Source organism: Lynx canadensis, chromosome B1 (genome assembly GCF_007474595.2).
Source record: "Lynx canadensis isolate LIC74 chromosome B1, mLynCan4.pri.v2, whole genome shotgun sequence".
In the NCBI taxonomy this organism is placed as follows: domain Eukaryota; kingdom Metazoa; phylum Chordata; class Mammalia; order Carnivora; family Felidae; genus Lynx; species Lynx canadensis.
In genome coordinates, this window is record NC_044306.2 from 203,791,965 (window position 1) to 203,804,227 (window position 12,263).

The 12,263-nt window shown below is 49.0% G+C and overlaps 1 protein-coding gene across 5 annotated transcripts in view; it reads right to left on the minus strand.

Annotated features, from left to right (window-relative positions):
• Positions 1–12,263, minus strand: part of HTT (huntingtin) — a 149,358-nt gene that overhangs the window by 114,830 nt on the left and 22,265 nt on the right. For 4 of the 5 annotated variants that reach the window (XM_036064275.1, XM_036064274.1, XM_030314313.1 and 1 more), the window contains exons 3-7: positions 10,827–10,947; positions 5,654–5,713; positions 5,181–5,260; positions 3,467–3,605; positions 852–993 (exon numbers count right to left, since the gene is read on the minus strand). In XM_036064275.1, the coding sequence (XP_035920168.1) occupies positions 852–993; positions 3,467–3,605; positions 5,181–5,260; positions 5,654–5,713; positions 10,827–10,947 (542 nt within the window). Of the gene's footprint in view, positions 1–851; positions 994–3,466; positions 3,606–5,180; positions 5,261–5,653; positions 5,714–10,541; positions 10,760–10,826; positions 10,948–12,263 lie in introns of those variants that run through there. The other variant, XM_030314317.1, reaches the window with a different exon arrangement.

A 12,263-nucleotide genomic window follows, 5' to 3' on the forward strand; every position in this document is an offset into this window, starting at 1 on the left:
CCACAGGAGAACCGTATTACGAGGTTGGCAGTGAGGAATCAAGATGGACAAACACTACTGTGGAAAAATACACAGGTATCTCATCTTCAGGCCAAAATCCGGGAGTGGCTTTAAAGGAGCAGCTTTACATCCTGGGCTGGGCGGGGCCCGTTAGAGTGAGTCTGGCTGCATCTGAAAGGCAGGAAGTTCTTTCGTATCAAATGTCCACACGGCCCCCTCAGCGCTGGCTAGCGTTGATTTCCACAACCACCCCAAGTACAGGAGAAACCGGGAGCAGACCCACGCCTGCACGGGGAGCCTGCGAGAGGCCTCAGGGACTCACTATGCTCCTTGCTGGCACACACAGTGTGCAGTCTGCGGCACGAGGGCCAGGCCGGGTGCGCGGGGTGGCACGCTGCCTCACAGCCACTGCCCTGCGAGCTGTCCTGGGCACAGAGAAGGGGCCCTTTCCTAGTCATCACAAAGGCCCGACGTGGGCTCATGGCAGCCTCCCCATAGTTCCCATTCAGTGGTCAGCCGGTGCCAAAGGGCCTGGGCTGGGAGATGAGGGGTGCCCGATTTTAAAGCATTTAAAAGCTCTGTCTCAGGGGGAGCCTGGGTGGCTTAGGTGGTTGAATGTCCAACTCCTGGTTTGGTTTGAGAGTCGTGGCATCCAGTCCTGCACGAGGCTCTGCGATGAGTGTGGAACCTGCTTAAGATTCTCCCTCCCTGTCCCTCAGCCCCTCCCACTGCACACACGCTCTAATTAAAAAAAAAAAAAAAAAAGAAGGAAAAAAAAAAAGCTCTGTGTCAGGCAAATGCGAGAGACTGTGCCACACGGTGGGGAAAATCCCAACCACGCTGCATCTTACCCAGGAGCACGTTCAGTAGCCAGCTATAGAAGTACTGCGTCCTTCTGGAGTGCTGGCAGATGGTCACTGCTGAGCCAGCTGCAGTACGCCGAATGGTAGGCGAGCTTGACTTCAGATTCGCTATGAAAGCCTTCAACAGAACCTAGGGAAACACAAATCCAAGTAGATAAAAGACCAAACTCCTATGAAGCTTATCATTTTATTTCAGAAAACGTACTCCAAATTCTCACAGAGTGTGTGTTGTAAACAAATGGACTTTCCTGTAGCATCCCACATTCGGGACATTCCAGAGCAGTCTGCAAACATGCAGTCTACTTACTTCCCTATAAACTGTAAGTAGGGACCTTGTTCAGGACGTACGTCCTGTACCCAAGAGTGAACACCTGAGCTTCTGGAAAAGGTGTGCCCACGGCATTTGGGTACAGGGTCAGCAAATGACACTGGAAAATAAAGGCAATAAAAAACAACAACGACAACAACAACGAAAATGAAAATGACAAAGTCAAGGAGAAGAGAGTAGTCACCAACTAGAGCCACGTCCTAGCCTGAGGGACGGCTTGCAGTTGTGCTGCTAGTGTCACCGGGAGGTGCTTCCTGGCCTGCAACACCCGCGAACAAGCTGGACTGCAGCAGCACAGTGCCCGCGGGTGTTTCCTAAGGAGCAGGAGAAGACGCCTTGGTCTCTGAAGCAACAGGCTGACCCAAAGGAGATGGTGCTAGAGTAACAATGGTGGCCACGTAAGTCTTAACAAAAATATCCAAAAAAGGCGTGATCACCTACTTTCACGAGTTTGGAAACTATCTTACGTAAGAACCAGGTGACAATTAAAAGCACAACAAAGAGTTACAGCTAATAAACCAAAAAAGATAAAATGTCATCCTAAAAATACTCGACCCCGAAGGAAGCAGGCTCACAGAAGGAAAGCAGGCTCACCATCCCTCACCTCGGAAAACTCACCAGGGGACAAGTCCCTGCCATACACCTGCTTCCAATCAGCTTTTTAGAGTCTCACTCAAATCTAAATGCACAAGTGCCAACGTAACAGAGAAAGACCAGAACAGAGGAAGTCAGAAGAAACAGAAGTCAAAAAAAGTTGTCAAGAAAACTGTAATCCATCCTCAGAAAGAGAAGAGTATATTCATGAAGCAGGAAGAGGATGCCAGAAAACATAATCATTCTGAACACAAGGAGCTCTTAGATATTAACGAACACAACAGAAGGGTTTGAGATGGACGTCTAGAAAGTACAGAAAAAAGAAAAGGAAAACAGAAATAAGAGATGACACAAATTCCATCAAAACAAGGAAGTATGCCTAGAAAGGTAAAGGTATGGCATCCAGAAATCAGGCGTCCAAAAGGAAAGCAGCAAAAACGATTCCTAGGATGACAGCAAAGAAAAGTCTGAAGATACGACTGCACCTCAGGCCTAAAGAGCATCCAGACCAGACCGAGGCAGACAGCTGGAGAATTCTAGGTCAGAGGACTCCGGTGGAGAAAATGGACCCAATACATGGTCTGCCATGTGCAGAATTGCACTGAGACACATTTTACAAAGCTGTTGGAAAGTATGAGAAGATATCAATGGCCAAAGAATAACAAGCAAAATAAAAAAGAGGCAATTATTAACTCCCAAAAAACCAAAAAGTTCTACAAAGAAATAGAATCATAGCACGGAACATTGTTGTGACTATTACTGGGGCATGAAATGCCACACTGAATACTAATGTAACTATAGTAAGAAGATGGAAGCCAGTTAGAACTAAATTTATCACTCATTTAAAAACAAAAAAACAAACAAAAAAAACCAAGCCACCTAGCTGTATATTGCTACGATATATATGCTATATAGCATGTTATCTAGAAATGTGGATGGAAATGCCAAAAGAAACACTAACAAAGGAGTGGCCCACAAAAAGGAGGAAGTCAAGAATCCTCATGTGGCAGGGTCACAATTTCTGGTCATTAAAAATAAAACACAGGGGCAGCTGGGTGGCTCAGTCGGTTAGGAGTCCAACTCCTGGTTTCGGCTCAGGTCGTGATCTCACGGTTTGTGAGTTCAAGCCCCACATCGGGCCCTGTGCTGACGGTATGGAGCCGGCCTGGGATTCTTTGTCTCCCTCATTCTCTCTCTGCCCCTCCCAGGCTCACTCTCTCGGTCTCTCTCTCAAAAATAAATAAACAAACTTAAAAAAAATTTAAACTAAATAAAACACAAACGTGAGTGTGGAGGCTGCTTATTTTGCTTGTTGGGCACAGAACAGAGGTCAAGTGGTCCCCACTGGCTGCAGGGGACCATCAGTGAGCTTTCTCCTGCCTGCACTTCTGGGACAGTCACCTCTCCCCAGCTAGGATAAGGAGTCCACCTAATATACCAAGAACCAATCTGTTCTAGAAAACCACCTTCTGAATTTGCATCTATAAACCATCTCCTTAACTCTACCCCACAATAAGAAAGCAGAAATAGAAAGAAGCTGTCTGTGTGCCTCGAAATAATTAAAAACATTTTAACTTAAATTATGAAGCACAATGTAACTCAAGACGTGCTCTCACACGATGGCCTGTCCAAAAAGCCCACCAGACTCATTCACATTTGTGACTTACGGTGATAATCGTACCTTAATTTCATTGTCATTTGCAAAATTGCCAAAAGACGCCATAATTTTAGGTACAGCTGCAGCCAAGGTCTCCTGAACAGATTCCTCGGGTCTCTTGCTTATTCGAGTCAGGCAGGGCAAAAGGTTTACCAAGTAAGGCCTGCATGTATGAAAGGAACATGAGTTATTCTTCCAGGTCTACTTTACTGAGGAAAAGAAACAATTAGTTTAGTACCTGTTAGGGAAGAGCCAGTTTTCATATGCAAAACAGTCCTTAACAGAAAGTAGACAAAAAGATCAGGGGGGCTAAATGCACACCAAGTTCCAATGTTGGGAGACGTTCATCCTTCATTTCTCTGTAATCACACAGGACTCTCACCTTGTTTGAAAAACCGTTCGTAGTAAATTATAACAGTGAAGTATTCATATTTTAAATCAGAAAATAATAGGTAACAAATAAAAGTTAAGAAATGAAACATTTTCTTGGAAAAGGAGCTTTGCAAGGAAATATTCTTAAGTGTTCAAACTAAATACGGTCTTCGAGATAAGACGTGGCCCTCCAGAGAGGAAAAGCAGACCCTGCAGGACGCAGGAGAAGGGAGTCACTGGACAGCAGAGCGGAAACCACAGGCGACCCCTCACAAACACGCGCCCAATGTGAACAGGCGCCCTCTGGTGGCGGAGAAGAGCAGGCCTACACCTGGGACTAAGGGACTATTTTGCCTGAAAAAAATAAACCAGCCACGAGGAACAAAGAAACGTGCAAAGAAGCAACATCAGGCCAATGTGCTAACAGACAGTGGCCGAGATGGTAGTCAGTGGAGGCAAGATGTCCCCGAGTAAGGAGTCCGGATTTTATCTCAACAGCTCTGGGAAATGACTTTCAGTAGAAAGTTTAAGTAAGGAAATGACATGACCCGATCACATTTTTTAAGGTCACTTGGGCTGCTGTGTGGAGAACTTGGGATGTGCTGCTTCAAAGATATAAAAAAAATTTCAAAATATGGGTAGTAAAAGAAAAAAGTTGCATAAAAAGAAATTTCCTTAGTGACGTATCTCCACAGCCACGTAAGATTCTTGTTCAACTCAAAATCAGTGGGATAAATCGTGGTTTCCCACTAACAGTGAGGGTCGGGGCCCCTGCACCGGCTCCTCCGGGACGCAGCCCAGGGCCTCTGGACGTCAGTCTTGCTGGTTAAGGAGAAGAAGGCACAGACGAAAACCAGGGACTTCTTTTGATTCTCAATCCACTGGGGACAGACTGTTCCCACTAGTCAAACTTTATTCAGTTTAACACTCACAGTTCGAACCCATATGAGAGACAAAGGCATATTTCTAGAGAATTCCTACGGCAAGCAATGATGAGACCGGTTCTCAACCTTCAACCACATGATGAGCATCTGCTCGGCGACGAGCACGTGCAGACACGGTCACCGGGGCCGTGCTGCCACAGAGGACACACGGGGAAGACCCCGCTATCCTGGTGGGCGTGCCTCTGTCTCTTGGGGGCGTGGGTGGACAGAAAACGAACACGCACACCGACAGTGTCCCAGAGTGCTTCTGAGAAGTGCTATGATGAGAACAGAAACAGGAAACACCGGCCACGACGCGGAAGGCAGTGGTGGACAGCGTTAGCCGGAGCTCAGGGAAGACGCTTGAGCTGAGAGGTACAGAATCCACAGGAGCCGGCTCCCCACCAACGCACAGCGCTAACAGGCCAGAGCGCGCCGCCTACCTGCATTTCTGAGGCCGAACCAGGTGAGCCAGCTCCGCAAACCTCCACAGGGCAGCACGCAGGCTCCGGGGGGCGCCATTCTGAGGAGGGGGGGGGGCGGAGAGTGACACGTTACATTTCAGAGTCAGGGACACTATGCACCAAAGGGTCCTCACAGACACAAGAGCATCTGTTTATTGCTTATTTCCACGTTTTAGAGACAAGGCCACGCACAAGCGTAACCACTGCAGAAACGTCGCGGCCGAGGGGCTTCACTCACACAGATACAGAAACTAATTCCCATCTCCTCTCATAAATAATGAAATAATGAAGAGCAACCTTGCAAAGAAAAATGTAACAGTGAAGTCTGCTTTACCAAACAGCATTTCCTTCTCACATTCCCACTTATTAAATAAAAGACAAGATTTCACGTCTACCGCTCCATGCAGTGACACAGTTACCACTTCCTTCAGTAAGAGAAAACAAAAGCCTACCTTTTTGATTTCCTTATAGAGTTCAAGCTGTAACCGCGGAAGATTCGAGTCCATCAGCGCCTGCAACGGAACACAAGAGAGCTGGTCGCAGAAGGCTCATTCCACCAGCAGCCCGGAAGAAAACTAAAAGGCACTTAAAATTTCACTTCGGGGGGGCGCCTGGGTGGCGCAGTCGGTTAAGCGTCCGACTTCAGCCAGGTCACGATCTCGCAGTCTGGGAGTTCGAGCCCCGCGTCAGGCTCTGGGCTGATGACTCAGAGCCTGGAGCCTGTTTCCAATTCTGTGTCTCCCTCTCTCTCTGCCCCTCCCCCGTTCATGCTCTGTCTCTCTCTGTCCCAAAAATAAATAAACGTTGAAAAAAAAAAAAATTTAAAAAAAAAAAAAATTTCACTTCGGGGGCAAAGTAGAACAGAAGAGCAACGAAACCAAGAGCCTGCTCGTTAAGAAAGAGGCACATATATTTGGGAAGATACTGAATAAACTAGACACAGGTCATTCACTTGAATAAAAACACAGAAGCAAAAGAATTCAACCTGATCTATAATCAAGTACTACATAATACTGAGGTTAAATGGTAGATGGTTCAAATTCATTCTAATGCTCTTATATCAAACCCTTTATAGGTCTTCAGCAAGAGAAGAAAACACCTGAAAGGTTTTTCTTCATTAAAGCGCATTCTGCTAGATGAACCAACATTAGCAATGGCCTGAATGAGGTCTGTGGTGCCAGCAGGGCGGGGAGTCCACTTGGAAGATGAGAGCCCCTCGCTCGACGTGGGAACACACGTCTTGGCGGGCACAGAGCCCTTGTCCTTTCCCAAGGTCCTCCCTGGACGCATGGGTGCTCCCAGCCCCATGGCTCAGAACCCACCGCCAGCAAGGATCCTCGTGCTCCTCACAGCACATTTCTCGCCCCCATCCCTGCTCACTTAGGGGCCAAACCAAAACTAATGGCCACGAGGTCAACTTCAACCCAGTGAGAATGGCTGAGAGCCACCACCAGCTTGCCCGCACAAAGCCCGTGTCAGAGAGGGCTTCTCGGGGTGGAAGGGAAGGAAAGAGTCCTGGCCCCCACTCTTGCCCCTGGGAACCCTCTCCTCTGAAACGGTACTGCCGATGGCCTGTCCACCAAGAAGACAGCAGAGACATAACCAAGCCTCAAACCAAGCTTCTCTCATGTGATACACAGCATATGATGGCTACAACCTGAGCTGGTCTGAGTAAAACTCAGGTGACTCACCTACTGGTTCGGTGAGCTTTAAAGTCAAAAGCAGAGCTCCATTTGGGGAGGTTCCAAAGTATAACAATATCTCAGAAATGTTTCTTTTAATTCTTTTTTTTAACGCTTATTATTTATTTTTTGAGAGAGAGAGAGAGAGAGAGAGAGAGAACGAGCAGGGGAGGGGAAAAGAGAGAAGGAGACACAGAATCTGAAGCAGGCTCCAGGCTCTACGCTGTCAGCACAGAGCCCGATGAGGGGCTCAAACTCACGAACCGCAAGATCATGACCTGAGCAGAAGTCGGACACTTAACCAACTGAGCCACCCAGGCACCCCAATATCTCAGAAATTTTTAAATCCTAATCCTTCCATTTCAGCTTGGACTAAAAATCCTTAAATGAACACACCAAAACAGACAAACATATATTAAGGCGCTACTTGCAAATAAAACCAGAAGGTATATCCCAAGTTTTATTTCACGTTATGTTTTATAAGCTAATCTCAAATTTAGTTTGTAACAAGAGAAAACAAACCCTCAAACCCCTAATAATAGCACAGAATCGGGGTTCCCAGACCCTGGGGACAGCAATCTGACCCTTCCCTGCTCCTGAACCTTCCACTGAAGCAGACATACCCACTCAGCTGCCAAATTGAGCCTGTGACAGCCCGCCTCTGCCTCCTCGCTCACGCTCCCGGGGCCACCGTCCTGGCCCAGACCTCACTCTCCCAGGCCTGGACTACTCAACCTCCCACGTGGATCCTCAGTGCCCAGGTCCCTCTCCCCTCCAAGGCAGGCACACACTGTCACAAGGCTACTCTTCCAAAATAAAGCTCCCCGCCGACCACGTCGAAAATCTGAGAGCTCCTCATCCTCTACCAAATGAAGTACAAACCCTCGGAACTGGCCCTCAACACCCCCGTTCTCCGATGACACACACTGGAGCCACCCTCCTCTGAGAGCCTGCAGAGGCTTCCTGGGCCTCCTAGAGGCCGCTGTGCGGCGGTCAAGAAGCCCCCCATCTCCTCACTCACCACCACCTCCAGGAAGCCTTCTCTGCCTCCCCAGACGAAGTCACCTCGAGCTCCTGCCTGCCACGAGGAGTTGCCGACGTCTCTCAGAACTTAGAGTCTGTGCCATGTACTGAACTATTTCTGTCAAAAGATGCTTCTCCACCTGAGACTGAAAGTCACAGGAGGCAGGAGCATGCTGTTGGGCACGCCGGGCATTTTCCTGCATAAATGAAAAGCACCACGCATCCCACTGCTTAGGCCATGCTGAGCCCGGTCCTCATGAGAAGCACAGCAACACTCAACAGAAGACCAAAGCCCAGGACGTGACTCCCGGTGACGGTGTCTGTGTTCCTGCCTTCCTGACACCGAGCCGAGGGGCCGTCCGCGGGCTCCAAGCCTGTCCTTCCTCTGCCGCAATGACAGCAAATCAAGCCAGACGTGGTCCCGTCCCAGCCTGCTGAACCTGCAGACCAGAGCATCTGGGGAGGCACGGATCTGAGTGCAGCCAAACCTCACCATGCCGACTGTAAGCAGAAAGAAGTTGAGAGAGGCTGACCTTGTCTTAACGTCCAGGGACATAACAGGAAATCTTTGAACCTCTGCCCTGGGAGGCCTGACACAGAGGAAATGGGACAAAAGTAGGGAGGTGGCCAGGCCTCAGGTCACGAGCCAGCGTCACGGCCGACAACCACCACACATTCACCAAGCTATTCTGTCCAGCGGCTCTTAGAAACAGGTCACTGAAGAGGACAGGCTTAAAAATGGAACAAAGCTTATGTGTCCAATGGTCAACTCAGAGCACTCTGGGACCACACTGTCCCCTCTGCCCTCCTTAGTCTCCCTCTTGCCATGAACCAAGGCATGTGCCCTCTTTAGGTGCTATGATTCTAAGCATCAGATTTAAGAACTGAAATATCAGAAAAAGCCCAGCCTGGCCCTGCCTGCAGGAATAAAAAAAGCAAGCCAGGATATTTAGGCCTGGAGAGAAGTGAACACAACTGAAAAAGGCCATCTGCAGATACGCTGCGGGACCCCACGCACGTGTGTCGCCGACGGGTCACGCGGCACAGGGAGCAAGGGTACCTGGCCACTGGGCATATGTCGCGGTGGGAGGCGGGGTGCGAGCGAGAGCAGGGGGTGCAGGTGGAAGGGGAAGACCGGGTGGCTGCCCAGAGATGGGGGAGGGCCTCCCTAAGGCTGCTCCTGACAGAGTGAGTTGGGCGCCGTGGCTACCGAGCCCAGAGAGCATGCCAGCCAAGAGACAACACGCTCCCAGAAGGGAAGGATTCCTGAAGACCGCGGAGTCCGTGTGACGGCAGAGAGGGCAGCTGGTGCGCTCGCATGCCCCTCAGTCTCCTGGGGTAAGAATGTGAGAATCTCATCATTACAAGACTACGCCTCTTGCCACCTGGAGGACCAGTGAGGGGCCAGGATGGTGCTGAGCACATCGCCTACACCACCACCTTTGACCCTCACACACATACGCAGACACACACACACACGCACTCCTGCACACCACCAAACCTTGTCTGATTCCCTTCGTAGGTGAGGAAACCGAGGCTCACAGATTTACATACGTTTCTCATAGCTGTTCAGTTGGTAGGGGACAGAGGAAAGACTCAAAAGCAGTTCTCCTTCACCCCAAAATCCACGTATGCTTTACCAGCCCGGTAAAGTGCCTCCGTCTCCCTGAACGTAGCAGGAGGGGGGTGATCCTCTCCCAGAGGAAGGCTGGATCCGTGAAGGAGGAAGGAAGGATAACTGCTCGGCCAACGTAAAATGCGACCACTCTGCAGAGAAAGCCCCGGGAAAGACTCCAAAGAACAGTTTGATTTATCAAGACCCTAGCGAGACGGGAAATACTCAACTAGCCTATGTTAGCTCGGGGTCCTTGGTTCATCTGGCCAGGTGAGCATCACCGGGAAAAGAGCCTCCACGGAAAACCAAGAGATGGAGGCTCTTCTCAAAGGCTTATCTAAGTGTCACGAGTGGAACTGAAGGCAATAAGAAAAAAATAAGAAAACCAGAAAGGTCCACAAAACAAGGACCCCTGCAGGGAAGGAAACAAGGTACGTTTTTTTCCTCAACCATTACCAAGAAATGGCTTTTGGAGGAAGTGTCCAGAACCGTGTCAGAGACCCATCCTCAGTGCCCACAGCCTATGGTGGGAGACTAAGTATGGACACATAAGGCCCGTCCACAAACTCAAAGGTGGCCTAGGAGAAGTGACCGGGATGGGCTGGGGACACTAGAAGAAGGGCAGAATGAGAAAAACAAGGACAGTTTTCCATTACATTAGGAATTGTGGAAGAGGGCCTTTATCTTCAAAGGCAGCAGGGTACAGAAAAAGAAGAAGAGTAGCTTGAAGCTCTGGTGATGTTGGGCACAAAGTCGGCCTCAGGAAGCAGTGACAGAAGAAGACAGGTGTCCCCTCCCTGCTCCTCAGCTTGCCTGTAGCCCAAATGCTTTGGCATTCCGGCTCTGCCGTCCCTCCTTGGGAACTCCTTCCACCCGGTGCCACCACACCAGCCCCAGCCAGTCTGTGACAGAAGTCACGTCTTTATGGGCACACAGCACTGCCTGACCCAGGTCTCCGCAGGACAGGGAAAGCAGACAAAGGAAGGGAAGCTAGAGGCACCACAGACAGACTGCATTCACCTGTCCCCTGCCCTCCCAGGGCCTTGTGGCTGCTCAAGGTTCAGCCCACACAGAAGCAGGTGTCTGTAGTGACATTTTCCCCAAGAACACCGAGCAGCTGGCAGTAGAGCCCATCTGTGACTTAGGCACACACACGGCCTTCTGAGTCAGCAGGGGCGACAGGCAGGCTGGCAACCACGCCGCGAATGAACGACGGCGGACATCCAGAGCGACTCCGCCCCTCCAAACACGGTCTGTTCTCTCGGCCACATCGCAGCTGGGAGAGCACGGCTCACAGAGGCTTACTTTTATGACTCTGTTGAGGCACTCGTCAGCCACCATCCTGACATCCGACTCTGCATCATCACTGCACAGCAGGAAGAGTTCCATAGCGATGCCCAGAAGTTTCTGAAATTCTGGAGAATTTCTAAGTTAAAAAAAAAAAGAGAGAGAGAGGCTGTCACGGCCAAGAGGAGCCTAGAAGACATGACAATGAAATGCAATGAGGTATCTTGTGTCCTCTACAGGACGCTGGAACAGTAAAATGACATTACATAAAAATGAAGGTTAATAAGTACATTAACACTGATTCATCAACTGTGAAAAACATACCACAGTAACGTAAGATGCTAAGAACTGGGGTAACCGGATGTGAGGTAGAGGGGAACTCTCTATGCATCTTTACAATTTTTTTTAAGTCTAAAACTATTCTAAAATTTAAAAGCTTATTTTGAAAAAGATCGTAAGACAAATTTCATTTTTTTTAAGTTTTAGTTAAATCAACCTCAAAAAGCCACTGTTTTGTATGTATTTTGAACTCCATAAAAAAGAGGAAAGAAAGATACTGCTTCACTCCCAGACAGCCATCTGCCACTCTCTGCCAACAGGTTACTTCTACTCTTGCTGACAGTATTCTTGGAACCCTGAAAATCAGTATACCAATATGACTCTTTTACTCCTTTTTATTCTTGCTTCCAATGTGTTCCAAAGTATAACCACATTTCACCGTAAGACTACACACGATCACGGGCAGGCTGTGCTTTCTGCTGCTCTGTCCCAGTCCCGCAAAGACGGGAGTCTACGTAACGCTCGCAGATGATTTTAAAATGCTTGACTGAGACCGTCTGTCTGCGTTGTCGTGATCCATGTGGCTAAGCACAGCCGCGGCAGAGATAAGCTGGTGGGCCGTGTACTGGACTAGATTTCCCGGCACCGTGAAGTACCACCAGCCCAAACACAGCCCTTGAATAATGCCGCTATCTTTGAAGACTCAAAATCCGACTGTTTCCCGGTCTCCCCCTAGAGTCCTCGGAGATGGAGGTCCTCTCCCCCTTTCTCACTTCATCGTGGTTCCTACCAACGGTCAGGACCACGAGCCCAAGAGAAACCAGGGGACCATCTTAACGGCCGACAAATACAGGCAAGAAACAAAACATGCCACCCAGCGCGACTTCAGACCTCATCTGTGGGGAACACAGCTGTGAAAAAAGGGCTCAGCAGGAAAGGCCTCCAGACACGGACACGGCCGCTCCAAGCAGCGTTGGCTACAGAAACACAGCCTGAGCCATATGTGTGATTTTACAGTTTCTGGGGCACACGTCAAAAAAAAAAGAAAAAACAAGATTAATTTTAATAACACGTCATTTAATCCCATATATCCAAAATATAACTATTTCAACATGTAATCAATATGGAAAAATTACTGTCTACTTAACAATCTTTTCTTTAGAGCACATCTCAATT